At 55.7% G+C, this 26,510-nt stretch overlaps 1 protein-coding gene across 4 annotated transcripts in view; it reads left to right on the plus strand.

Moving 5' to 3' along the window:
• SMAD3 (SMAD family member 3) overlaps positions 1–26,510 on the plus strand; it is a 117,554-nt gene that overhangs the window by 83,610 nt on the left and 7,434 nt on the right. For all 4 annotated transcript variants that reach the window (XR_006818853.1, XM_046010202.1, XM_046010204.1 and 1 more), the window contains exons 2-7: positions 7,989–8,182; positions 8,366–8,497; positions 9,856–9,930; positions 12,709–12,759; positions 22,160–22,372; positions 24,282–24,419. Coding sequence is in view for 3 of the 4 variants with exons in the window: in XM_046010202.1 (XP_045866158.1) it covers positions 7,989–8,182; positions 8,366–8,497; positions 9,856–9,930; positions 12,709–12,759; positions 22,160–22,372; positions 24,282–24,419 (803 nt within the window). In the remaining variant the exon portion in view is untranslated. The remainder of the gene's footprint in view (positions 1–7,988; positions 8,183–8,365; positions 8,498–9,855; positions 9,931–12,708; positions 12,760–22,159; positions 22,373–24,281; positions 24,420–26,510) is intronic.

Raw genomic sequence — 26,510 nt, forward strand, 5'->3', positions numbered from 1 at the left:
TTTGCTGGTTGGTAAGAGGCCCGTTTCCCTGAGAGGCATGCAAGTGTAGAATAGAAGAAAAAGCCCCGTTTACCCTCCCTCTCCTGAACTTCTCAGCTCTGGCCTGGGTTTGAATCCCGGGTCCGTCCTGTGCAGGTACAGGACTTGGACAAGCCCCTTCACTTCCGAGCTAGGTGGAGGCTGGGCAGACCCGGGGTGTTGCCATATTTTGTATTCTCACATAATAGCAGTGTACCTGGCTCACAGCTCGTGCGGAATCGATCTTGGCATGTTTCTGGAACTTATGTGCTGTGCTCCCAGTCTTTTGCGGGACCCCCATGTCCAAATTCTCCCGTACTTTGTGGGGGCTCCCAAGTGGCCGTGGATTGCAGATCACTGGTGACAGAGGCTGTGAATGGCCCGTGGCAGGCAGTGGGCCCAGTCCCACCCTGTCCCCCAGGAGCACTCTGGCAGACTCTGCCTTGCCGTCAGCTCTGGGCTCTGGCACGTCCACATCCTTGGCTCTGGCTCCCACCACCATTTTGGGACACTTCACGGGTCCCACTTGGAGCCAATGGGAGGAAACCTAATTTCCTGCCACAGGAAATGGTTCGGCTGGTGAAGAATATATTTAAGGATTAAAACCTCTGTCAGGGGAGCTGGAGAGGGTTGCTGGAGGAAGACTTGGAGGTCTCTCATCAGGAAGCCACTGGGTGTGGGAAGAGATCTCCGTCATAAATGGGGACGAGGCCCGGAGGTCAGCTCCTGGGACAGTGCTCTCAGCCTCAGCCACTGGTTTTGGGCTACAAGGAAGGGCTGGGTCAGGGGGAAGAGTGGGTCGTAAATAGACCCTCTTTTGCAACAGAGCATGTTCATGATGTAACATCAGCTCGGAATTAAGACCTATTTATTGGATTTACCTAACATGGGACCAGTGCCCCGTGAGCTCGGGAGGGTGTATACGGGACACATCAGCTAAATCAGATCCAGCAGCTGAAACGCCTGATTCACTGTTCTGACTGCGGTAAGCATCAGGGAGGATTTCGAGTGCGACGGAGGGAATGGGACAAAGTAACACTGCCAGGGCTGGTTCTGGGCAGCCCAGACTCTGAACCAAGAGGAGTAGCAGCCAATGCCTGAGAAGAAGTGAATGGCCCTGAAGCAGGGGCATGGACCAGATGACTTCTGGAAAATCCTGCCAAGCCAGGCCGGTGGTCATGTGCTCGTGAGTTGGAGAGTCTGACCGTCTTCCCGCCATCGGGGCGCAGCCTGGCAGCCAAGAAGGCTGGTTTTTAGCGGCAGCCTGATGCAGACTGCTGTGTGATCCTAGGCGAGGAGTCTGGCATCTCGGATATCATAACGGTGTACCGTCCTCACAAGCCTGGCCTGAGCCGCTCTGCCCCCTCCCCTCCACCCTGCGGCCTCCCTACTCCCTGCACAGCACTGTGGGGGTGCTGCTCTGAGCAGAGGAGCACAGAGGACTTGCAGACATCAGCAGCACTAGGCTAAACGAAGCCATGGACCCGGGTGTCCAAGCCGGGAAGGGGGCTGGGGTTTCTGAGCGCCCTCCTATGCACTTCACCAGGCACTGTCCCAGCAATCGAAGTAACAAGAGCTGAAAACAATAGTGACAGTAGGACACATTGATTGTGTCCAACTCTCTGCCAAAGGCTTTCTGCACCGAGGATCCATGGATCTTTCTGGCAATCGATTGAAGGGGTTTACATATCTGGTGGTAAAAAATTAAGACCAAGACCTGAAGCAATTTGATAAAGTTTATACAGTCCTCGAGCACAGTCTTTGAATCCAGGTTTATCCAAGTCCAAAGCCCCAAAGCTCTTGCCTTGTCTTTCTTTCTTTTTTTTTTTTTTGAATAATGGTGTAATCGACGTACAGCAAACTGCATGTATTTAAAGTGAACAACTTGAGAAATGTTGCCATCTGTCTACACCTGTGAAGCCGCCCATGCTGTAAAAATAGTCCACATAACCTTTAGCCCCTAATCTGCCCCCACTCCTGTCCCTTTGCCCCACCCCCAGGCCACCGCTGATCTGCTTTCTGTCACTCTGGAGAAGCTGGCATGTTTCCTTTAAGTTACTCCGTCATGTGGCAGAAACCGAGTCCTGGCTGGCTTCTTTCGCTCGGCAAAACTGTTTTTAGACTGGTCTGTGTTGGGTGTATCGATCGTTTTTACAGCTGAGGAGCGTTCCTAGGCATGGATAGATCCCGGTCCGTCTGTCCGTTCACCTGTTGAGAAACACGGGGTGACTTCCAGTTCGGGGCTCTTACTGGTAACGCGGCTGGGAACATTCACACACAAGTCTCCTGATGGACAGATGCTTTCACTTCTCCTGGGAGAGGAAGCACTTAGTGGGATGGGAGGATCGTGTGGGAAGTTGATGTTTTGAACTTTTGAGGAACTATTTTGACTTCCAAACTGTTTTTCCAAAGTAGTTACACCATGATCTATGTCCACCAGCAACGTCTGCAGCACGAGGCGCTCCCTGCCCTCACCAGCCTGTGGCCCGGCCCTTAATTGTAGCCGTTCGGACAATTACGAAGGGGTGTCTCATCGTGGTTTCAATTTGCACTTCCCTAATGACTAGTGATGTTGAGCATCATTTCTTGTGCCTCATTTACCATCTTTATATCTTTTTGTGGCGTGTCTGTTCAATCCCTCTACGTGTTTTTGTTTTTATAGTCAGGTTGTTTGTTTTCTTAATACTGAGTTTTCGGGGTTCTTGATCTATTCCAGAAGCAGGTCCTTTGTCAGATGGAGGCTTTGCAGATATTTCCTCCCAACTTGGGGCTTTTTATTCTCTTAGCAATGTTGTGCAAAGACCAGGAGCTTACATTTTGATGACAGTCCGATTGGTGAGCTTTGTTTTTTTAGCAGAATATGCTTTGGACATGGTGGTGTCTGAGCCACATGGACCTGGCCCAAGGCCACAAAGATTCCCTCCTGTGGTTGTAGTTTCAGGCTCTGTATTAGAACCCATCTCCATTAATTTTTGTATAGGGTGCAAGGTGTGGGTTGAGCGTCATTTGTCTTACATACGGATATCCAGTCGTCCTGGCACTCTTTGTTGAACAGACAATCCTGTCTCTACTAAATGGTCTTTGGTCCTTTGTTGAACATCAGCTGTCCATTTACACGTGACTATTCCTGGGCTCCGTTAGGCTCCGTTGATGTGTTTCTCAGTGGTTTGCCATTATCACACTGCCTTGGTTACTGGGCTTTCCTTGATTTCTAAAAACTGGTAAATCATGTGTATAATTGAAAAATTCAGGTCTTTCCACAATTTTAAACTTATTTTTATTATTTATTTATTATTAGATTATTATTTCCAAGAGGGCTTTTTTGTTGTTTTTTTGTTTTTTTTTTTGGTTTGGTTTTGGTTTTGAACAGTGTAGGGCATATGGAGAGGGATGGGTAGAGGGAAAGAATCCCATCAGACTCCACACCCAGCACAGAGCCCAACACGGGGCTCGATCCCATAGCCCATGAGATCATGACCTGAGCCAAAATCAAGAGCTGCATGCTTAACCAACCGAGCCACCCAGGCGCCCCTCTAAGTGTTTTTTATAATAGTTTGTAAATGTTCCGGTTTTAGGATTATAATATCTTGTCTCCCTGAGAGTAGTTTTCGTTTCATTTTGTTTGAAAGGTTCTCTGCTCCCTGCGTTGTCTGAGACTTCCTTTTTCTCCCCCACTTACTTCGGTCCCTGTGCCTCCTGTTGGAGGCTTTCTTTAAATGGTTGAGGCTTCTGGCTGTGCGTTCGTATTTACGAGTGAAGCAGTAAAAAGCAGATTGAATGCTCTGTGTTTGGCATTGGCAGGTGAACCCCCTGTAGAGTGAGCTGGCAGGAACAGGGCCATTTTGTTGGGGGTTCCCCAAATGTCAGTACTGTGTGTCTTGCGGGCTGGGCTATTTAATGTCTCCAGTGGGTGGGGGGAGGGGGGGACGCGCCTGCCTGTCACAATCCTGGGTACCGCGTCAGTAAGAAACGGTGGACAACATCCTGTTTCCAGCCCTCGCCTGACCCTAGCTGTGCTGTCGTGGTCCCATCTGGAGCCCTGCTCTCCAGGTCATTTTCTGCAGAGAGCAGACCTGTTTCTCACTAGTTGGGGGGCTCAGGGAGGCAAGCTGACCTGCCCATCTCTTCCATAGACTTTCAGGGTATCCTCCTGTTTTTGGCCTCATCTTGAGAAGTGCATGGTGCCCCCAGTTCCCAAGTCTTCCCCAGGTTCTGAGGCGCAAATGGAATCCCTTTTGTTGGATTCCTCTGAGAGGCGCCTTGGTTTCCGCTCACTCCACTCCAAAGTCGGTTCCTACTTGGCCGGCTCTGAGTGAGTTTGCGCGCTTCTCCTACCGGCTGTCTTGGGCAGGACAGAGGTAGACGCATTCTTTCAGCTTGTTGTAGGTGATGGAAGGACATTTCTTCCCTTCCCTCCCCCCTTCATCCGTTCCTCACCCCTCCCTTTCCCCTCTCTTCCTTCCCTGCACTACCTTCTTCTATCCACTCCCATACCCCTTCCGCTTCACTGCCTCTCCTCCTTTCTCCCCCGTCTTTCCTCTCTGCCTGGAGCCTTCTATGCCATAATGCTTTGGGAAGCAGCCAAGCACTTTATCTTTGAGAGGAAACAGCCATGAAATGCTGGGGGACGAGCAGACTGAGGTTCTCGACCTACAAGTGCAGTGCACCTGTCCTCCTTTGCCACCTCAATGCCCCTTCCTTTCCCTCAGCGGCAGAAACCTGTAGCGACCCATCGCAGCCCGCCTCACACGCAGACATTGGCCCCGTCACCTGTATCATGTCAGAGCTGCACGTCTGCGTGGCCATCCCATGTGTGCCCTCTCTGTGCCCTTTTCCCCCTCACAGGTCCCCGAACAGGCGTGAGGTCCTGGGTCCCGTCCTGTCTCTGGGGAGTGAGCTGCCAGCCACGAGTGTCCTGGTTCTGGGGGTTTCTGATGTCAGGGCTGTGTGTGAGGGTCTGTCCTTCTCAGGCGCGCCCAGAGCATCCTGTCCCCTCCCCCTTCCCTTCCTAAAGGCTCTGGCCCAGATACAGAGTTGCCAGGAGTTTCGGCTCGTGCTCACTTTCTAGGGCCGTCCGCCCCATGGAAACCGAGACACTTCTCTTGTGTTACCCCCCACCGCCCCTGCTCTTGCCCTGTGCTATTGTTAGCTTTAAAACAAGAGTGTCATCCCCTTCAATCAGCTGGGTGGGGGCTGAGGGGCCCCCTCCAGAGCCCCAGCCCTCCCTCACTGCCTACCTGAGCCTTTCTCCAGGGCCGCCCCCGGAAGAGGCCACACGGTGTCCAGCTGGCTCTTAGCTCTGGCTTTTTTCAAACACCGAGTGCCCGTGGCTGCTGTCCTCATCTGCAGGCACTCGGTGGCTTTGCAAGAGAATGGGAGCAGCTGAGTAATCCTGTCCCCACTCATCCCTTCCCACCCTCCCTTTCTCTCCTCCACAGCCTGGTCACTCACCCCATTGCCCCACGGCTGCTGTCCCGTAGAGAGAGACCACTAGTGCTTCTAGTGGACACTGAGCTGTGGGGGGTGTGGGGGCAGGGGATTTAGATTTTCCAGATGAAGTAGCTGAGAGTCCCAGAGACCTCATGACTTGCCCAGGGTCTCCCAGCTGGGAGAGAAGAGCCTCCTGTTGACCCCAGGTCGCATGACTCCATATCCTGTAGTCTTCCTTCTCTGCCGGTGGGGGCGGTGGGGGCGGTGGGGGGGGGGTGAGTCCCAGGCTGTCCTCTCTTGCTCTGCCTGGTAATTACTGTTTTTTGGCTGGAGGGGCTCCTTGCTTCGGGCCCCACGGGAGGGAGGTAATTATATCCTTGGAGATGCCCTTCGTCAGCAGCCACTTGTCAGTCCCTGTAACTAAGTCTTGCTCTGACCTTTGTCCCTTCCCCATTCCCAGGCCAGGGGCTTAGAGAGTTTGATTGGATTTCTGTTTCTTTCCCTTCGGTTGGTGCTTCTGGTTGCGTCAGGCTCAGCCCTCCCTCACGGCTTGCCCTTGGATTCTGTTTAGCCAGGCAAATGGGTGCCCTCAGTGGAGGGCAGGGAGAGCTTGTGAACACTTCTCCACTGGCCCCACCCAGCTGTTAAGGACAGTTGCACCCACTGAGCGGTGGGATCCTAGACTGGGCCTCCCTGTAGGGAGAGTCATCCTACCATGTACCTCTTTATTCACATGTACCTCCAAGTCACTGTCCACTCCCACGGCCCCTGGTCTAGTCTGGGCTGCCAGAGCCTCACGGAGCCAGTCTCGTGCACACACACGTGTGCTGAAAACATCTCAGCTAAACACCTCAGGGACTTCCTTGGCTTTTAGGAAAAAGGTAGAACCTTTTATTATGGCTCCCAAGGCCCTGCAAGGCCAGCCCTGCCCTCTCCCCTACCTCCTCTTACACCTAGTTCTCTCCCTCTCTCCTCCCCAGTCACTCCCGCCTTCTTTCTGTTCTCCCTCCTTACCATAATTTCCACCATCACAGGGCCTTTGCACATGACCTTCCCCTTACATGGAACGCCCTCCTCCCATGCACCTTTGCCTGGTTAGTTTTCCTTGTCCTTTGGACTTTCAGGCCAAGCATCTCCACCCCAGAGGCTCCCTGTCCAGCCCTTTAGTAAAACAAGGTCCCCGGGGTCATGTGTTCCCTGCACTTTTCCTTCAGAATTCTTGTACGGTTGGTGATTGTAGCTGCATAGAATGATTTTATTAATATTTGTCTTGTCCATTGGACTGGAGGCTCATGGGATTGGGGACCACTCTGTGGTGTTTGGCTCAAGAGTGACATCTCTTCCCACCCCACTGTGTCCCTCATGCCACACGTAGTAGGAGCTCATAAAAGGTTTGTTAGAGGACTGTGTGAACAGGATCTCCTCTCCTGTATGACACTGGGCATTATCTTCTGAAGCCTCCCATGTCCCTGCCTTCCTCTTGGCCACGATTGTGCCTGCCACTCCCGGGCTCCCAGCAGGCAGGCCCGGCGCCCCTGCTCTGCCTTCTTCTCATGCACTTCACTGGGGGGTTTATGAAGAGGAAGAATCCGACTTAGTAGGTTGGGGAAGCCTCTGAGAGTCTTCCTTTTAACCCACTTCTGTGGCCCCGTGCCGCTGGTCAGGGCCCACGCTTTGGCCTGGCCTGAGAGGTGGGGGCATCGGGTCACCACAGAAGACATTGTTTGCACAGGGAAAGTCCCCTTGGCTGTGGTGTTTCGTCCAGTCAGGCCGGGGACAGTTGCAGAACTCAGCCTGTTGTAGATCTGGAGGCTCTCTTTCTCCTCAGCTCCAGCTGCAGCCCTCAGGCCTTGGCTCTGAACTAGGAGCGCTCTGTGAACAGAGACACCTGGGTGACACCCTCAACCAGAAAGGGGTTCCTGAGAGATTGCCGCTGTAGGCTCTTACCTTTTGAAATTCCCTTCGAGTGCCCTCTTTCCCTTCCCAGCTCTTCACAAATAGCAGCTGGAAGGGAGAGCAGTTTTGCCCCTTTTTTTTTCTGATGTGGGGGGAGGGGCTGCATGTTGGGAGGGGTTAGATGCGGCCTGTGCTTCGTCACTTCTGCGTCCCTGTGGTCCTCACGTGTGCACATACCTCAAGTACTCCCGTTTTCTTGCTCAGGCCTGAGCCCCTCTGCACACCTCGGCCCGGCTGGTGGACCTGCTCAGAGCATGAGTCAAGCACCATTCCATTCCTATGGGGGGGGGGCCAGGGCTGAGAACTCACCCCACGGCTTGGTGAGGTCAAGGTCCACCCTGCCAGCCCAGCCTAGGGAGGCCCTTGGCCTTCCTTGGTGGGCCTCTGTGTTCCTCTCCTGGGATCCCTGCCAGCCCTAACAGGATTTTCTGATCCTGAGGCCCTGTGTAGCTCTGAGAAATGGGGTGGGTGGGGGGGCTTCCTGAGGCTGGGCCAGCTAGCTTCCAGGAGCAGTGGTGCGGGCCGATGTCAGGGAGAACGTCAGCCCAATCCACTCCGCTGTTCTCTTTGCCCCGTGTGCACAGGTCCCTGGATGGCCGCCTGCAGGTGTCCCATCGGAAGGGGCTCCCCCATGTCATCTACTGCCGCCTGTGGCGATGGCCCGACCTGCACAGCCACCACGAGCTGCGGGCCATGGAGCTGTGTGAGTTCGCCTTCAACATGAAGAAGGACGAGGTCTGCGTGAATCCCTACCACTATCAGAGGGTAGAGACCCCAGGTAGGCACCCCCATTCCAGGGGTCTGTAGCTGTCCGCTCAGGGAGTCTGCAGCTATCTGCCGGGTGCCTCCTTCCCCTTCCTGGGAAGGGGGCGGGTCCACCGTGCCTGTGGGCCAGCGGTGCTAGGAGGGCTTTGGTGCCAGCCCGGCCTTGATACTGACCCGCCTCTGCTCTTCTGGACAGTTCTACCTCCTGTGCTGGTCCCACGCCACACAGAGATCCCGGCCGAGTTCCCCCCGCTGGACGACTACAGCCATTCCATCCCCGAGAACACGAACTTCCCCGCGGGCATCGAGCCCCAGAGCAATATTCCAGGTAGGCGCCAGGGTGTGTAGGCCACCAGGGGCCCCGCCTCCCGTCCCCACAACTACCCCCCGCGGCTCTCCTGGCCCCCCTCAGCCCCGTCCCTCCTGCACACAGCGCTGGCCCAAGGGCCCCTGACTCAGAACCGCACACCCGTTGGGAGAGGACCCGTGGCCTTGGCTCCCCGCTCACTAATGATGCTTTTCTTGGCACGGAGGAGCGGCGGCGTGACCCTTCCGCCCGGGCTCGGTGCAGTCATTTATTTTGGAAGCGGAAATAGCAACGCTGTGTTTCTCTCACCGCCCTCGCGGCCGAGGCTGGAGTTTGGGCAGGATCCCCCGACGGTCTGGGGGCCTGCAGAGCCGTGGGGGAGCCGAGGGCCGGGCGGCCAGTGCGGAGAACCGGGGCCCTAAGTAAGTAAGCCTGGTGAGGGGACTGCAGCCTGGGCGGGAGCTGCTGCCCGCTGGAGTTTTTACTGCTGGGGGAGAAAGTGGGCTCAGCTGTCAGAGTGCAAATGTTTTTAGAAGCCCCTCATTTACATGCAAATAAGGTGTGAATCACCAGCCCTGGGGCGTCCAGGAAAACTGCTTGGCGGTGCTTGGGCTGGTCCCAATGGCAGGAATCCCGCCGCCTGCTTTTCTGAGAGCAAGAGCGCTCTGGTTGGAGGGAGCCTCTCACCCTGAGTGAGTTTGCGCGGTGCTGAGGTTGACCACAGGCCTGTGCGCTGGGGCAGAGCGTTCTAAGAGACCCCTTTACAGACCCAGCCTTTCCAGGTCCTTCACAGGTGGCTCTGGTCCCTGGCGGTAGGTCACTGTGTTCACTGAGCAAACCTTAGAAAGCTCAGTCATGGCCCAGGGTCAGTCAGAGAAGTAGAATCACAGTCATTGCTGTCAGTGAACTTGCAGCCACCCAAGGAGGCCAGGACCGCCCCTAGAGGCGTGATCAAGACCAAGGTGTCCCTGCAGGAGTAGACAGCAGAGCCAAAGGGCACCATAAGACGGTTGCCCTTGGGAGGACAGAGATGGGCAAGGCTGAGGGAAGTCCACGGCCTCCTTGGAGGGGTGGGTTTACACCTGACCTTCCAGGGTGGAGAGCACTGAGTCTGGCCGAGGCTCTTGGAACAAGCATTGCAGTCTTGCAATGGAGTCAGGGCCGCGTGAACAGAGGTGATCCCCATTCAGATGAGGAGCCAGGGGTCGCGAAAGGACGTGATGATCGAAGGATCCAGGAGACGGTGCCCTTGCCCTGGGGCTGAGTTCCTGCAGCACCTGCCGCGGGCAGAGTGGCGTGACTGTGTCATGCGTGTAGTGGGGTTCTCCAAGCCAAACACTGGAGGCTGTTTAATGATCCACCTTCTTTCTGATTCCCAGAAACCCCACCCCCTGGCTACCTGAGTGAAGATGGAGAGACCAGTGACCACCAGATGAACCACAGCATGGATGCAGGTCAGTCTTAATCCTGTCCAAGTGCCTGCCTCTCCTCTATCCCTCTATCCCTCCAGCCCTCTCTCAGGCATTTACAGAGCAACCTCTGTGTTCTGGGGTGCTGGGGATAGAGGAGTGAGCCTGAGCTGCTCCCAACCTGAGAGGGAGACAGCGGGAAGTGATCTGCCTTGTGCCCCTAGGGCGTGGGGCACAAGGGGGGAGGCCCTGGGGGCAGAGCAGTGCCTTACAGTGCCTCACAGTGTAGGTCTCTCTCTCTCTCTCTTTTTTAAAAGATTTTATTTATTTATTTGACAGAGAGTGATCACAGGTAGGCAGAGAGGGAGGCGGAGAGGGGGAAGCTGGCTCCCTGCTGAGCAGAGAGCCCGATGTGGGGCTTGATCCCAGGACCCTGAGATCATGACCTGAGCTGAAGGCAAAGGCTTAACCCGCTGAGCCACCCAGGCGCCCCAGGGTAGGTGTCTCTTGAGTTGAGTCTTGGAACTGGGCAGGTGTTGGCCAAGCCATTGGGGCAGGCAAAGGGTATGCCAGGCAGAGTCCTGGGGCACGTGGACAGGACAGCCTGGTGCCTTCCTGGGACGAGGAGAGCTCAGTGTGGCTGGAGAGCAGGGAGAGGCGGGAGGACAGTCATTCGGGGCTTGGGAGTGGGCAGGAGTCCCCTTGGGCTGTAGGCAGAGTCTGCCTGCCCCCCCAACCCCCATGAGGTGTTTCTGGCAGTTGGCTGGCGGGCGTGGGCTCCATCAACCAAGATCGGGAGAGCCCGTGCAGAGGCAGGGTCTTTGCTGGGGGATCTGTGTCTAGTGACCAAACGTGATTTAGGTGTTCCTATCAAGAGGGACCCAGCCCCACTGCCCAGCCCCTCTGTCTCCAGATGTCCTGTGTCATTTGTTATGGGACCAAATTGGCTCCCGGAACCGAAGCCCACCTGCCAGCCACATAGACTGTTCACTCGCCGGGTGTGTGGTCGGGTGAGGAGGAGCAGGGAGCCGAGCAGGTGTCTGTCCCGACAAGAGCGGGCATGCCGGGTCCACGCAGAGCCATGGTGGGAGACAGAGCCGGCAGCCCTTGCATGCGGCCCAGGGGAGGGTGTGCGATTCCCACAAGAAGCACGAAAGAGATGTGCCCATCGTGGCACGTGGTGGATAGCGCACACCCCCCTTGAGTGGTGGACAGGGCCGACCCAGTGGGAATGCGCCGAAAACCTCGTGTACTCGGTGCCGAGCGGCTGCTGCAAACTCGTGGCTCTGAGATGCTGGCGCGGGGCGTCGGCTGAGCTGCATCTCTCCACGTGGCTCCTTGCTCCTTTCTCTCCCCTCCTTGCTTTTCTTCCTGTGCGCGGAATGATTACGGTTGTCAAAGAAAACAGGCCGAAGGAGGGGGTCCGGGCACCGAATGAGCAACCTGCCCCTTTGCCCCCTCAGCTCTCGTTTCTCGGCCCCTCCCTGCCCTCCTTTCTGCCCCATTGTCTGTCCGCCTCTCTTTCCTCCTCTCCCCGCAATCAGTGTACCTGCGGGGCCCTATTGGGGGCGCCCGTCCTCTGTCAGAGGTGGACATTGGGCTTCAGGGACCCCCAGGCCGTGGGTGGGGTCTCTGGCTTATCCTCTGTTCTCCCTCCACTCGACGTCCATGTGGAAACCAGTCAAGTTGCTATCTTGGCAGCTGAGATGTGATAGTGTGTTAGTTGGGGCCTGAGGACCACCTTTTCCGGCCCTGTGCCCCCCGGGGACACGCACACGGGCCCTTCCAGGCGAGGCTTTCCCCAGGCCGCCTTGGTTGGGGCTGCCACAAAACAGGGAAGCATTTACGGAGCGCCCACCGTGTGCCAGTCACGGGGCAGCCATTTGTATGTGCACGACCGCCCTCCACGTCTGCAGATCGCACGGTGGATGCTATTATCCGCATTTTATACCTGAAGGGGTGGAAAAATCGGAGCTCAAAGAGGTTAAACCACTTTGGTAAAACCCCACAGCTGATACATTGGGCGCAGGCCTGGACTCCGGGGCCAGTTTGGAAACTCTGCCTCTTCCCGGGCTCTTCCACATCCCCTGATGGATTGGGTTCTGGAGGAGAAAAAGAACCCCGTGGCTCCTCCCTCACCCTCGGGGAGGTTACAGCCGGGTTGGGGAGCAGGAACAGGCCCCCTTTATCAGCTCAAGGCACCTCTGCAGGCGGACTGGCGGGTGGTGGGGGGCTGTGCCTCCCACAGGCTGTTCCAGGTTGGGGGCAGGGACACCGGGATGAGCCAAGTTGCTCTGGGGAGAGGCGCCGCTGGGTTGTCTGATGCCATTCGGTTTTCTCTGTTCTGGTGGAGAGAAGGGAGCAGGACAGGAAGAACTGGGTAGGTTCAGACATTGTTCCCCAGGTACCGTCATGCCTCACGTCGGATGTCACTCTGGTTGGAGGTCTGTGGGATTTCTGAGGCAGCTTGCTGCGTTTCCTGAGACCCGGGAATGGGCTGCATTTGGGACGGACAGCTGCAGGCCTTGCTGTGCAGGAGGTTGAGGCTTTGCTGCCCTGGCCTTTGAGCAAAGCTGGGGAGAGGGCCTTCCCTGCCAGTCTCGTTTGCCTGGGGGTATAGCTGCAGGGGAGCTCCGGGCCCTGCGCTGTGGGCTTGGGCAGGACTCTCACACCATTGAGTCCTGGGAGAAACCTCTGAGGTTATCCGATTATCTGTTTGTGCCACAGGTAAATACTGGGACCCAAGGACTTGAGCAGGCATTCAGTAATTCGGCTCTCCAAGTCAAGTTCTATTAGTTCTCATGACTGTGTCTCACCTCGCAGGTTCTCCAAACCTATCCCCGAATCCGATGTCCCCAGCGCATAATAATTTGGGTAAGTATCTCCCCGTCTAGCAGCAGCCCTGGCTGGAGGCTGGTGTGGGGAGGGGGCCCTGAGCGCGAGGCTCTCTCCCCCACCCCCGCCCCACCCCCACCATCAGCTGAGCTCAGCCCATCAGGTTTCTGGTTACAGTGATTCTGGGGTCACCCACGGAACAGAGTAACCTGAGAGCAGTGGTGGCAGGAAAAAGGTGACCATGTGCTGGGTTTGTATTTCCCCTGAGTGGCTGTCAGACGTGAGTGAATGAAAATCCCCCAAACCTTGTGCTCAGGAGCCGAGAAGCTGTGGTCAGCCAAGCACTTGTGTGTGGTTTGATGCAAAGCCACGGACGGCCATGTGGACTCTGGCCCCGACTTCTGTTGACTGGTTTCAAGAGAGACTTAGGCTTTTATCCTAGTATTTCGTCTTATAATTATATACTTTTTAGTTAGTTTTTTTTTTTTTAAGTTTAGGGTTTAAAAGAATATTTATTTGTCAGAAAAGAGGCAGAAAACACAAGCAGGGTGGGGGGGCAGAGGGAGAAGCAGACTCCCCCACTGAGCAGAGAGCCTGATGTGGGGCTCGATCCCAGGACCCCGGGATCATGACCAGAGCCGAAGGCAGATCCTCAACTGGCTTAGCCACCCAAGCAGCCCATGTGCCTTTTATTTGAAACAGTGAGATATAAGGAAGTTGGGGGTGAGGGAAGGGTGAGCACAGTTGCCCCTCATCCCCTCACCCTCCGACACTGTTCTTGTTTTGTTATGGTCCTTCCAACGTTTGTGGATCAGGGGTCTGTATTAGTGCCTCACCAGAGGTGATCACAGTTGTCCACCCATTTTTTTTTTTCATTCTTCTTGTTCCTTTGTAAAGGCATTTCCATATTTAGATGCCCCCTCTCTCCTCTTGCCTTGTCTCCTGATGTTTTGGAGCAGGTGGACCATGATTTCTGTGTGAGGGCGGCTTCTGGGCTCCAGGAGCGCCCCTCCGCTCCTGCGTGGGGCCTGCTGAAGGGCTCAGGGCAAATGGAACTTCCACTCTGTCTTTACTGAGGGGCTGGTTTTTTTTTAATGCGCTGGTCTGGTAGTCTTGGGAAAATGTGAGTTTGATTTCGTTTGGGCCTTGACTGCTAGGGTTTGGTTTGTGGCTCGGGAAAAGAGTTAATATCCAAGTTCCACGAATGGGGTGGAGGTTGGTCTGGCTTTTATTCCCAGTTGTTTCCAGGCCTTGACTGATAGCATCAGATGAAGAAAAGCATTTAGAACCTCGGGAGATGCCTGAAACCCCTTTCATAGAGGCTGACAAGTGGGCAGTGTGAAATGGGACTTTGGGCGAATCTGTTCTAACATCTTTGTAAAATAATATCACTGTGAGTGTTGGGCTTTGCGGAGGGAAGGTCACATTCCTGATGTGAAAGGACCGATTGAGTTATTAAAAACAAACTCTGAAGGCTAGAAGCTGTGTTAACACTTGAGAAATTAAAGGCCAGGATCTTGAACTCGACTCTGGGTTTCCAGTTTTGGATGTTAGCTGGTTTAAATTTCATTTGGGGGCTGTTTTACTCCCCTGGCCCTTGGCCAAGGCAGCCCCGTGAGTCCGCAGACCCTGAGGCAGACCCTTGCCTCGGAAGCCGTGCTGCCTCAGTGGTTCAGAATGAAAGCTGTCCCAGGTGGTAGCTTGCTGGGAATTCCCTTCTAGTTCGGGTAGACCAGGACGACAGGATGGTTTTTGAACTTGGACCAGGGGCAGGGGTGTCCCACTGACTCAGTTCTCCCTCTCTGCTGCCCCATTCCTCAGGCCCCTTGTGTGAGGGCTGAGAATGCTTCGGTCATTTCTCCAAAGGCAGGAACAGCTCCCAGGCCGGGTGGAGGGAGAGTGGGTGCCGGTGTGCTGGGAACACCTTCGTGGCGGCGGGGGGGGGGGGTGTGACGAGTCAGCTCATGAGTCAGGGGCAGGACTCGTGGTGAGACATCAGTGCTTCCTGTCCACTTGCAGGGCCCCAGAATCACCCCCCTCCTTCACCTTTTCAAAACTCTTGGCTTCGTCCCCACCCAGAAAATCTCACGGACTCCAGGCATCCTCTCTGGAAGGGAAGGATGAAGGTGATGATGATGGCAAACATTTCTTGACAACTTAGTGTTTGGAGCGCTTCATGCGTGTTAACCCAGGGTTCGTAACCACTGCACACGATGGCAGTACTATGATTCTTCACTTGCCTGATTAGGACGCCAAGGAGCAGGCTGGTCACCTCACTCCTGCCAAGTAAATGGAGAAGCTTCGAACTCAGGCCTTTGGGATTCAGAGCACGTGCTTCTGTCTGCAGCAGGACACGGTCTCACTGCGTTGTTTAGACCAGCTCCCCCGTCCTCACCTCCTCCTCAGGACAAAGCTCTAGAAGGGCACTTATTGGCGTTGAGGGCGGGTCTTGGGTTTAGGAGCCAGGGTGGGAGCCCTGCCCACCAGCCTGTCTCTTCCTTCCTCGTTGATGCCCCAGGAACTTCCTGCCAGTCCAGGTGGGGCGGGGGGTTCAAGGAGGACTCACAGACCCTGCCATCAAGATACTATGGCCTTGTGGGGAATCAATAAGGCAGGAGTAAACGTAATTATGAAATGAGAAGTAGGTGCAGTGGAAATAGCCAGAGGGTCTAAAGGAGACAGTGATGGCGTCCCAGTGCGGACCTGCCTCTAGGCTGGCCTGTGTCCCCGTGGAATTCATTCAGTCAGGTCTGCTGTGTTCCCAGTATGTGCAGATACTGGGAGTCCATGTGGGCATTCACAATCTGATGGGAGTGGTGGGAGGGTTCTCTGTCCCCCTGTGAGGCATTGTGCCAGACCCCAAGGGAGTAGGCAGAAGGGGAACTGTGTAGGCCAAGGAGGAAAGCGCCAGATCAGGTAGGAAGACCTCAGAGTCATGGTGACAGGTGTGAGCTGGCCCCGGAAGGACAAATGGGATGCTGGGAGGCAGAGAAGGAGGGAAGGACATCACAGGGAAGGGCATGAAAGGGGAGGGGGAGCACAGAGGACAGCCACTGTTGTGGTTGGCTGGGATGAGGGGGGCAGATGAGGCTGGTGATCCAGTGGGGCACTGAGCAAAGAGCCTTGAATGCTATACTCAGTGGTTCCCTTCTTGCCTACGAATGAAGTCACTGGGGGAAGGGTGGTTGGTTATCAGATGACAGCTTCATAAAGATTAACCTGGCCACTGTATAGAAGTTAAACTCTAGAGGAAATGGCTGGTGGCCAAACCCCAGCCCCCCCAAATTTAAAAAGAAAAACCAGCCCTTAGAAAGCTGTTAAACTGAAGGAGACCAAGATGAATGCTTTGGGGCGATGGTGGCGGGGCTGGGAGGGTCACTGAGAGAGGCCACAGGCCTGAATCAGCAGGTAATTACTGACCAACTTTAACTGGGAAGCTGGTGAGGCAGGACGTCCAGGAGCTGGGATGGGCTTGGGCGGGAAGGTGGCAATGAGTGGCCGACGTCTAACTGTGTCCAGGACACAACCAAGTCGTCCGGAGAGACGCCGGGCCTGGCCCTGCTGACTTTGGAAGCCATTAGCATGTGGGCAGCCTTTCCCAAAGTGGGGTCAGGGAGACAGGGTTTTGTCATCACCGGAGTTTGGAAACCTGTGCCGTAAGCCCCCCCGCCCTGGGCACCCAGGGCACACACGTGGGAAGGCCTCTGAGCAGCCCTATGGAAGGGAGGCCTGTGGGTTGGAGCCTTTCACCCCCGCATCTGAGCGCTGCGGAAGCACTTCGCTCTCATAACCTGTCAACCATCTGTAGGATCTCACCCTGGAAACTCTGACAGAGATCCGGCTAAAGTCCTGGGAGTGGATGAATTGGGAGAAGGAAACCCAGCTCAAGGAGGAAGGAAGGCCAGAGAGGGACTGTTGGGGTGCCCTGGGAGGGAGGACGTTGGGGAAGAGGCTGAGGGTCAGAGGAGGGCTGGGTCCGGCAGCCAGAGGGGTGGGAGGCAGTGAGCAGGTGGGAAGGAGAGGCCTTGAGGTGACATCGGGAGTTCAAGGGCACCCTCGGAGCACCTGCAAGGAAAGGTGGGGCCTGAGGTTGGGCGGTGGTATGGGCAGGGCAAGTAAAAGGCAAGATGACAGCAGGGAAGGATGGGGACATCTCAGGACATTGGACTATTTCCTGCAAAGCAATTATGTGGGAAGAGAGGAAACAGGACATCCAGCTCGCTCCTCATTTCCTTCCCACTCTGGGCAAGAGACTGAGGCTCCTGCCACAGCGAGGCCACTTCTGGTGACTGGGGGCGGGGCCCAGATGAGTGACTGGCCGCCAGCTCAGCTCCTTGTCAGAGGCAGGCTCGGGGGAGACCCGGCAGTTCAGTCTTGCAGGGAAGGGGTGTGAGCAGGTGACGAGCCTGTGCTTCCACATGGTGCTCCATGAGTCACCTGGGCTTTCCTGAGCCCTCAAGTCAAGGATTGGGCCGAATGGAGGGGAAGGAGAAGGGAAGTGGAAAGAGGAAAAAGATAAGGAGCTGGACCCTGCCGGTGAGTAAGTGGTTCTTGCTTTAAAGGGAGACATTTGGGAAGGGGTCTTGACGGAGGGAAAAGCGGTACCAGGGAGCACCGCTGGGGTAGCGGCTACAGTGGAGCCGGACCAGGTGACAGTTCCCAGAGTGCCTCGCGCGGGAGCTCTCTTCCTCTCCTGCTGAAAGAGGCCATGGTCCAGGTGACAGCCTGCCTGGTTCCAGGTGTCTTCCCGCTGCCACACACAGCTCTTGCTATGGTCTCCTCAGGCTCTGATCTCCTCAAGCTTAAGAAATTATAGGCGCCTTGGCTGCGGCAAACTGGTCCTAGCTGGAAGTGCGGGGGGCTGCTGTCGTGCACATCTCGTTTTGTTGTCCTCCCCCTTAAGGAGCTGGGTTGGAACTGGTGCCCCAGGTGTGGGGAGACTGCCATCCTGGGCCTGCAGGAACTCACTTTGGGGGACACAAGTGGCTCTGATGCACAGAGTGGTGAGGGAATGTTCCAGAGCCATGTGAGCCAGGCCGAATGGTTGAGCTTGGGTCGATGAGGGGTGGGCAGCCCAGGCAGCAGGGACTGAGCTAGGACCGTGGGGGTGCCTGGGGACTAGAGCGTGGCATCTCCAGGGCGGGAGGTCACACTGCCTTCCACAGGGGAGGAGGGCCCAGGCGAAGGCAGTTTGTTCACGTTCTGACCTTTGCGACTCTGGTGCTTTGCCCGCTCCTAGCTTTTGATTCATCGTAGAAAGTTAATTTCCCCCTGCCGTCCCCCACTCCTTTTCCTTTACCGGATTTGGATCTCTTGCACATGTTTTTAATAGGCATCCCTTAATCCAAGCGTTGCCTTCTGGGTTTTATTCTGTTTTCTTTTCCTTAAACAAAACAGAAAGTCTATGCCAGCTTGGAATAGGGCTTAAAAGTGAAGCCAGCCAGCGCCGTCAGGCTGGCAGGGAGCCAGCTGTGAATGAAGTGCCCCACGCCCCTCGAGAAGTCTGGCTGATACCATGCTGGTGGGGGCAGGAGGCAGAGAGCGGTGGGAGCGGGACGTTCCTGTGTCTCCAACACCTCTGCTCTGGGAGGAGCGATGAGCCCAGACGCAGCAGTCTGCCTGGGAGCAGCGCCGTGTGCAGGGGCAGCCTGGGGTACATGCCATTGTCTAGCATGCCAGGTGTGCTGAATCTGTGGCCTGGAGACACAAAACCACTGTCAGGGAGGCAAGTGCCCTTAGCCCTAGAGAGTCATCCTCTTACAGGAGCCTCTGTGTGGCATGTCTTCAGGTCCTTTGCAAGGAGTGATCTTATGCAAAATGGCCTCTGAGTTTGTTGGAAGACTCTTGGAATTCAGGCTGGCTGGCTTGATGGATGTGGGAGGAGATTCAGGTTGCCACCTGATTTCTTAAAAGATTTCTTTTGAGACTTAGGGCCAGGGCAAGCTTTGATTCCCCTGCAGAACTTGTCAGCATTGTCTGTACACAACCAGAGACACGTAGCATGTGATGTTCCCTTTTTGCCTTGTCTGCTAGGGAGCTCAGAGCCAGGCTGAGTGCTCTCTCAGTAACTCTAACCCATGGTTTTACTGTTTATAATGTTCTCATTTCCAGCATCCTGATTATATATTTTTCTTGTACTTAACCATGATGTGGATAAGTCGTTGGGTGGGAAATAAAAATGAGGACGCATGTGCTGTTTAAGAATAAGTTGCCATTCAAGGGAGAACCCGGAGGTGGCGACCATACGTTTTGGTCTGCAGCTCCCTTTGCAGAGGTTCCTTGAGGAGGGACAGCTGAGAGGCACCGGGAGGGGCAGAGGTGAAAGGCACGGCTGGGTCTTGGGTGTTTCTGGAGACTTGTGACTACATGGCTGGGGGAACTGCCCCAGCTAAGTCCTGCTTCCAAACACAGGCCGGCTCATCCAAACAGCACTCAGGAAAATGGTACCCTTCAGACTTGGCCTTGGCCTGACTGCCCTGCCCTCCCCCATACCCCCAACTCCTCAAACTAGCATCTCTTTAATTATGTGTCAGGCTCCCGAGTCCAGTGTTTTCCACCACATTGTCCAGTGTGTATCTGTAAGTTGCAGGGATGTTTAGATAAGGGCTCAGATCTGCTTGGGGGGCCTCTTGGGCCAGGACCCCAAGCCTGTCTCTGGTTCTGAGATGCCTCAAAGCCCACATTTCCCCTGAGTGGTTCTGGCACCATGCTACCCAATGGGTGGCCTGTGGCTTTTCTTCTTTTGATGGGTAGGCTGTGCCAGGCTTCCTGGGAGCCAAGCTCTCTCTCTGTTCTGTCTGCACTAAGCCCAGAGGGTGCTGGAAGGCTTTATGATTTGGGATGAGGACTCTGTTCTGTACTTTGCTGGGGACGCCAAGGCCAGTGCAGAGCAGCCCCAGCTGCCTCTCCAGGCTGACCCCCACCAGATGCACAGTGACCTGGATGGTTTGCACTAGGCGTCTTCCAGGAAAGTTGCAGTGGCTGTCCAGGCCGGGAGAGCTCACAAAGCAAGGCCAGCAGAGCCAGCCCCTGGGCAGTGGTGGTCAGCAGCCCCTGCTCAGGACTTCTTGCCTCTGGCACGTTGCCCGACCCTTTTGAGTGCCTGGATTATACTTGGATTTCTTGGGGTTTCTTCTTCTTCTTCTTTTTTTTTTAAGGTCGCCAAAGCAACATAGCTCACATTTTAGTGACCACATTGTTTAAAATGTAGCTTATCTCATTGGAATGTCGGAGCATGGAGTGACACCAGAGCCGGATGCGGCCCATGTGGCTCAACCCGACTTCGGGGGCCAGGCCACAAGCCACGGTCGCCCCTGCCCCATCACTCCTCCCTCCCCCATTAAAAGTAGCCCCTACCGTCTCTCATCTTCCCTCCCTACACCCTGGGAAGAGAGGAGAGGACAAGGACACTTTGCCTCCCCGCAGTGGAGGCCGGGACAGGAGCAGGACGTACTCAGGTTCATGTACATCCTCAGTTCTAATCGTCAGCACCACGTATGGAATGCTTGATGCGTGCCCCGCGCTTTCGGGATTTCTCCCAGTTGGTCCACAGACTGGGCGGCGTTGGTGAAGAGGGCCACCCGCCCTGTGGCTGTGGGGAGCCACGTGCAAGCTGAAACCCTCAAAGCTGGTCTGGTTTGCTCACAGTCACACAGCCGATCCAAGTGGTGCGCAGAGTGTGTTCTGGGCCGCCTCGCGGTAAAGCCTGGGCTCCATGACCTGGCTAAAGCTGGAAGGTGGTGGTCTCCACGCAGGGGCTCTTCTGCCCCTTCAAAGACAGCTGGCAGTGTCTGGAGCCATTTGTCCTTATCCCAGCTGGGGTGGGGGCGATGGATGTGTGCTGCTAGACAGCCTGTAACAGATGGGGCTCCCCCCCTCCCTCCCAGTCCAAGGATCATCAGCCCAAGATGTTGATGCTACTGGGGCGAAGCTAGGTGTCCTAGCCCTCCCACGGACGCTTTCTGGGCTTGTGCTGAGTGCAGGAATGTTACCGATCTGCATCTTCTCACGCACGGGGTAGGCGTTCTCCTTCCCCTGAGAAGGGATCATAGGCACAGACCCCACAAGAAGATCTGGGCCCTCGGCCCTGCAGGCCCCTCCCAGAAGAGTTTCTGATTTTTTTTTTCCTCTTGTGCTTCACACATTTCCAAAGGCCTGGTGAGCAGATTTCCCCGTGGGTTCTCACTCCAGGCAGTGAGCTGGGGTTTCTGGCCAGGGCTGAGCGCTGGCACGGTGAGCCTTTCCTGTCCCTTGTACCCGATCCCGCAGATGCACCCTAAGTACTCAGCAGACTCCAAATATATTTAAGATCAGGCTGGAGGTCTAAGATGGAGGAGTAAGAAGGGGCGGGGCCTCCTTGGTTCTCCAAGAGGGAGGTGGATTCATATAGGCAGTGAGGGGGGTCAGGACAATACTCCACCCCATGTTGGGGCCGTGCGGGGCAGGGAGGCTGGACCGGAGTGCTGGGGAGTCCTGTTAGGATGCCGCAGCACCGATGGCAGGGGGGAAGGACGGGGGCCTGGCCTAGGGCCAAGCATGGACCCAGTGGGGTGTCAGAGATGATGCAGGGAGGAGGGCCAGGGGCCCAGACAGGTGTGGACCAGGGTGGCCGGAGGTGACAGGAAGGTGAGGGAGTTCCAGGAAAGATGATGGGGGGGATTGTGTAATGGGAAACCTCTATTTCAGGGTTCCCAACCCTTATTAGAAAGAGAACTGGTGCCTCCCAAGATGGCAGTTTTGTTTTGAGGAGCCCTTGGTTGAGACCACAGGACAAATGGAGAATTTCTTTTAGGTGGCTTTGTGTCTCAGCCATCCCAACAGACAGCACGTGGAGACATTTGGAAGATAGTTTCTATAATAGCTGTGGGTTCACTCTGTGGACCATGTGCGTGTGGTGGGAAGCCCAGCGCCCTGTGCCCCCCCCCCCCCCCCCCCCCCCCCGCCCACAGCCCGGGCTTTGCCAGCCTTGTCATCTTACAGGCTCGGACTCTGAGGCTCGACAGGCTAGGAGTGCCTGAGACCAGGCAGAGCCGAAAGATGAAAGCCCCTCTGGAGGCCGACAGGCCGGGAGGTGGCCGTGTGGGTGGCTTGGCCACCCCTGGGGAACCTGCCAGGCCTGTTCAGCGGGCTTGCCCAGGTGCTGGGTGGTGCCTGGCCCTCCTTGAAGACAGCTTGAACCCAAGGCCAGCCAGGCAGGACGGGGCCCTTTATGAGCTAAGACTAAGTGAAAGCGGCAAGCTAGTGGAGAAGCCCTTTTCCAAACACTAGAGTACTTTATCACATTGGATCCTGCAGGCTTCCGTAGGACAAGGCACGAGGTCTAGGGATTGTAACACCCTCAGAGAGGTACAGAAATAGCCTTACGGAGCAGCCAGGGGAGCTCCCTGGGGAGCAGGCGAACTGGGGGCCCCTGACCCAGTAGCCTGGCTTGTTTCCCCAGACCTGCAGCCTGTCACCTACTGCGAGCCGGCCTTCTGGTGCTCCATCTCCTACTATGAACTGAACCAGCGTGTTGGGGAGACATTCCACGCCTCGCAGCCCTCCATGACCGTGGATGGCTTCACCGACCCCTCCAACTCGGAGCGCTTCTGCCTGGGTCTGCTCTCCAACGTCAACAGGAACGCGGCCGTGGAGCTTACGCGGAGGCACATCGGTAAGGGCACCCCGTCTCCTCATCCACCCCCCTCCCCACCCCCAGCGGCCCTGGCAGCCTGGGCCCAGAACCCACCTGCCCTTCCTACTCCCCCGCTGTGCTGTACCTTCTGCTGGGACCTGGGGAAAGGACCCACTCCCCCAGCCAGCCCCCAAACTCTGTATTGCCCTATTTAGGGGCCAGGCCAGAAAAGTTCACATTGCTTGGTCACTCCCATTCGAAAACACAGGTTAAGTCTGAAGAGGGGAAACCCAAGGATGAAAACACTCACGTGAGGGGATAAAAATGGCAAATCTATGAAAAGGGCAATATATGTGATTATCTTAAGGATATCTAAAGGACTGACTGCTAGGTAGATAGGTAGGTGGTGTCTGGAGTGATCTTTTATTTCATACAGGCTGCCAGAACCTTCTAACACCCAGAACATACTTGAGACCACTTTGTTTATGGAAGAGGGAGCTGTGTGTCACTTGGATATTCGTAGTTTGGGGATCCTGAGTCCCTCAGAAGACCCGGGAGATGGTGTAATAGGGTATGGTCAGTCCAGAGCCGCTGGGCTCCAGGGCAAACCCCGGAGCCGGGCAGGGCACCAGCGGGTCTGGTCCTAAGTGCACCAGAGCACCCTTGATCTTGATCTTGTCCATATCATGTCTTGAGTTTTCACAGAAAATTTCATTTGAAGAGAGGATTTTATGGTTAAAAGATGAAACGTTGGGAAGCCATGGGTCTGGACCTGGGTTCTCGTTCTCCAGGGAACAACCTGATGCCCACGGGAGAGCAGAGCCTTGCCGAGGCCACACCGTGAGTGTGACCTAGTTGGTGACAAACAGCCCCCTGCCACTGAGCCCTCAGCCTTACCAGACAGCGTCCGTATTTGTTTTACGTTAAAAAAGATAATGGATCCTGGGGTGGCATCCATAGGTGTTTACTTATTCTCCTCACGCTTTTCTATATTTTAAAAATAGTGGTTCAGAAACTACCAAAACAAAACACATTTTTGTTCTTTTTGTCGGGGTCTTTCCATCTCTGACTCTGCTCTTGACAGACAATCCAGCGGACCCTCCTTGCGGACCCCGAGTCCCCCCACACCCCTCGTGTGTCGTGCCAAACTAAGGAGAAAGGGGCTCTGGAGCCATCATGGAACGAGGAGGGAGAACTCCCAGCGGCCCCCTGGTTTCTGTCCCACTTGACCTTGTGCCTGTAGAATCTGGCTCCGTCTTCCAGCCCTCTGGGCCTCTTCCCCAGAAGCGGTAACAGAGGCCGACCCGTGCCGGAGAAGAGAGCCTCCCCGGGCTGAGAGCCGCACTCATGTCAGTGTGTTTACGTAACTGCTTGCTCGGCTTGCAGAGCCAACTTAAAAATAATTGCTGTCCATCTGGAATGGATTTAAGAGATGGAGGAAAAGTGAATGATAGAAACCTATGGAATGTTTTAGAAAAATGCACAGAGGGGAGAAGGTACAGGGGTGGCATGAAGCCATCCCTGTCCTGAAGGGCTCCTGGGATGTCTGCTGAATGAGTTTCTGTTGTAGCTCCTGCTCAGCGGGCGCTGTGTGGGGCTCGGCCGCCCTATGAGGTGCGTGTGAGCATCGCCCATCTTCCGGACGAAGAGACGGAGGCTCAGAGGCTGAGAACTTGATGTTGGCCCATGGCTTGTCTGTGGCCAAGGCCATCATGCAGACTTAGCCTATGCCCCTTCCCTGCATCACTGGCCACCCCGCGTTAGGGGACCTGGTGTCACCCCCACACCCCCTGCGGGTTTAAGCTTGGGCTCTGGGTCCTGTTTGTCCGGTGAGGCTGGTGGGGAAGCAGTCACTCAGAGCACTGGCTGCAGCTTGGGCCCCTTGGCGTGCCTCAGCTGGCCCTGGGGCCAGTGCCCCCCAAGTCCAACCTGACCCCCATCTCTCCAGGGCGAGGCGTGCGGCTGTACTACATTGGAGGGGAGGTCTTCGCAGAGTGCCTCAGCGACAGCGCCATCTTCGTTCAGTCGCCCAACTGTAACCAGCGCTATGGCTGGCACCCCGCCACCGTCTGCAAGATCCCGCCAGGTATGAGCTCTCACGGCCCTGCCCCGTGGTGCTTACAGGATGCCGGGGCTTTCTCCATCCTTACCTTTTCTCTTCCTCTGCGTTTGTACCGCCAGCCTGGAGGGCTGTGTCTGTGTCTCACTGACCGACCACACTCTCCTTGACCCTCCCGGGAGCAGACGCAGCCTCTGATGGCTCTGCCTTTGACCCACGGCCACCCGCTTGCTGCCCTGTGTGCACAGATGCACAGGCATCATGCTTTCGTCCTTCATTCCACAAACTCGCTTGAGGGAGACAGGGGGGTCCGGGAGGCCCTGCTGCTGTCCCCACAGACCTTAGAGACAGGCTGAGTGTATGAGACAAAGACACAGATGGATTTAATTACAAGGAAAGGTACTAATCACCAAAGAAGCAGCAGAGATAAGGTGCTCTTAGATCCAGGGAGAAAAACTCATTTAAGTGTTGGAATGGATCAGGGAAGGCTTCCTGAAGGCGGCATGCAGGCACTGAGGGCTGGCTGCCATTCGGCACAGGGTGATGGTTGGGGTGGGGACCTCGAGGGTACATTATGGGCCAAGGCCCCTGGGGTGATGGAGAGTAGGGCACATACGGATGGAACTCTGGCTGGAGAGGCCATGTAAGAAGCAGGAAATGTTTAGAAAGCAGAAGGACGCAAGAAAGTTCTGCTTTTATTCTGGGGAACTCTTGCGGGTTTTCTGAGTAGAACTGATAAATCCCACCTGTATTCCAAGAAATGGCTACAGGCTGCACCCCAGAGGGGCGCTTGGATAGGGCCACAGCTACACAGCAACACAGGCAGAGACAGACCCATCCGGGCCTCCGGACCTAGAAAACCCAGGCAGAGAGCCTCGCCAGGGCCCGCTTCTCACAGACACGCAGCCCCAGGCCAGTGCTTCTGGCAGAGTGTGAGTGTGACAGGGCTGGTACTGGGTGTGGCATGTGTTTCCTCCTCTTGGTAGCAGATGATAGCGGGTGTTGAGCTTTAGGCAGGGTCCACTTAAGAATCCAGAAGGTCTGAAAGAACAGCGCTTGCCATTTCCTGCCGCATTGTGTAATTGTGTCTCCAGAGGACATCTCTAGCTTTGCTCTCACACAGTTTTCTCCCATTATCCTGGCTTCTCAGGTGAGGAGACAAGTTCAGAGAGGGTAAGCCACCTGCCCCGAGGCACACGGCTGGGGAGTGGCTGAGCTGGGATGAGCCTAGGACTGTGGGACCGTGGACTCCAGTGGTCCCTCTGCTTCTTGGCTTCGCTGGGAGTCGGACCCCACCTGCTGTCCCGAGTCACCAGACTTCCCCTTGGGGAAAAAGAAAACTGGAAGCTCAGTTGTGTTCCTGGCCTTGTGGCTACTCCCTTCCCCAGCCACCCCACACCTTTCTGGGGAGGACTGACTTGGCCTTGGTGGGGTTTGTTAGCTCATAGACCGTAGGAGCTAGGAGGACCTCGGAGGCCAGCCTCCCATTTTACAAAGGAGGCCCAGGCTTATGAAGAGAAAGTGACTGGCCCAGAGTCACACAGCAAGATTAGGAGTCTGGTGTTGGCCTGTTAATAAATGTCACCTTAGCTCACCTGTTGGGTAATTCTAGCATGTGCTGTCGTTATTTTTCTGATTGACATATTCAGGCATTCAGGCAGTATGATTTCAGGAGATTGATTATAAACTTTATTTGGGCCTGGCTCGGGTTTTAGTGCCTGGAGAGTTAGACACACATCTTCACTTTGCTGCGAATGTCACCCTGACCCAGCCACGTGCCCCAAGGCCAAACTGTGGCCCGAGTCTCTTGCTCCTTCCTGGTCCCAGGTGGATTCACCAGGGAAGCCTGGGCAGAAGGTAACCTGGGACCCTCTGCCGAGCCACCTGTTGGAGCAACAGGCTGAGGAGCCTTTTGTCTGGCCTGTTTCCCCTGCACCTGCTGTCAAGGGCTCCTGCTGTCTGGGTGGTCAGCCATGTCCCACACAGCCATGGGCATTCTGGCTTAGGTACCTTATCTCTCTGGTCCCTAGAGTCCTGCCTTGGCCCTTTTGCCCTGGGAAAGGCCCACCTCGCCAAACTCTTTCTCAGGTTGTCAGGTCACTGGCTTTACAGTCTTCC

This window comes from Meles meles, chromosome 6 (assembly GCF_922984935.1).
Source record: "Meles meles chromosome 6, mMelMel3.1 paternal haplotype, whole genome shotgun sequence".
Taxonomy (NCBI): Eukaryota; Metazoa; Chordata; class Mammalia; order Carnivora; family Mustelidae; genus Meles; species Meles meles.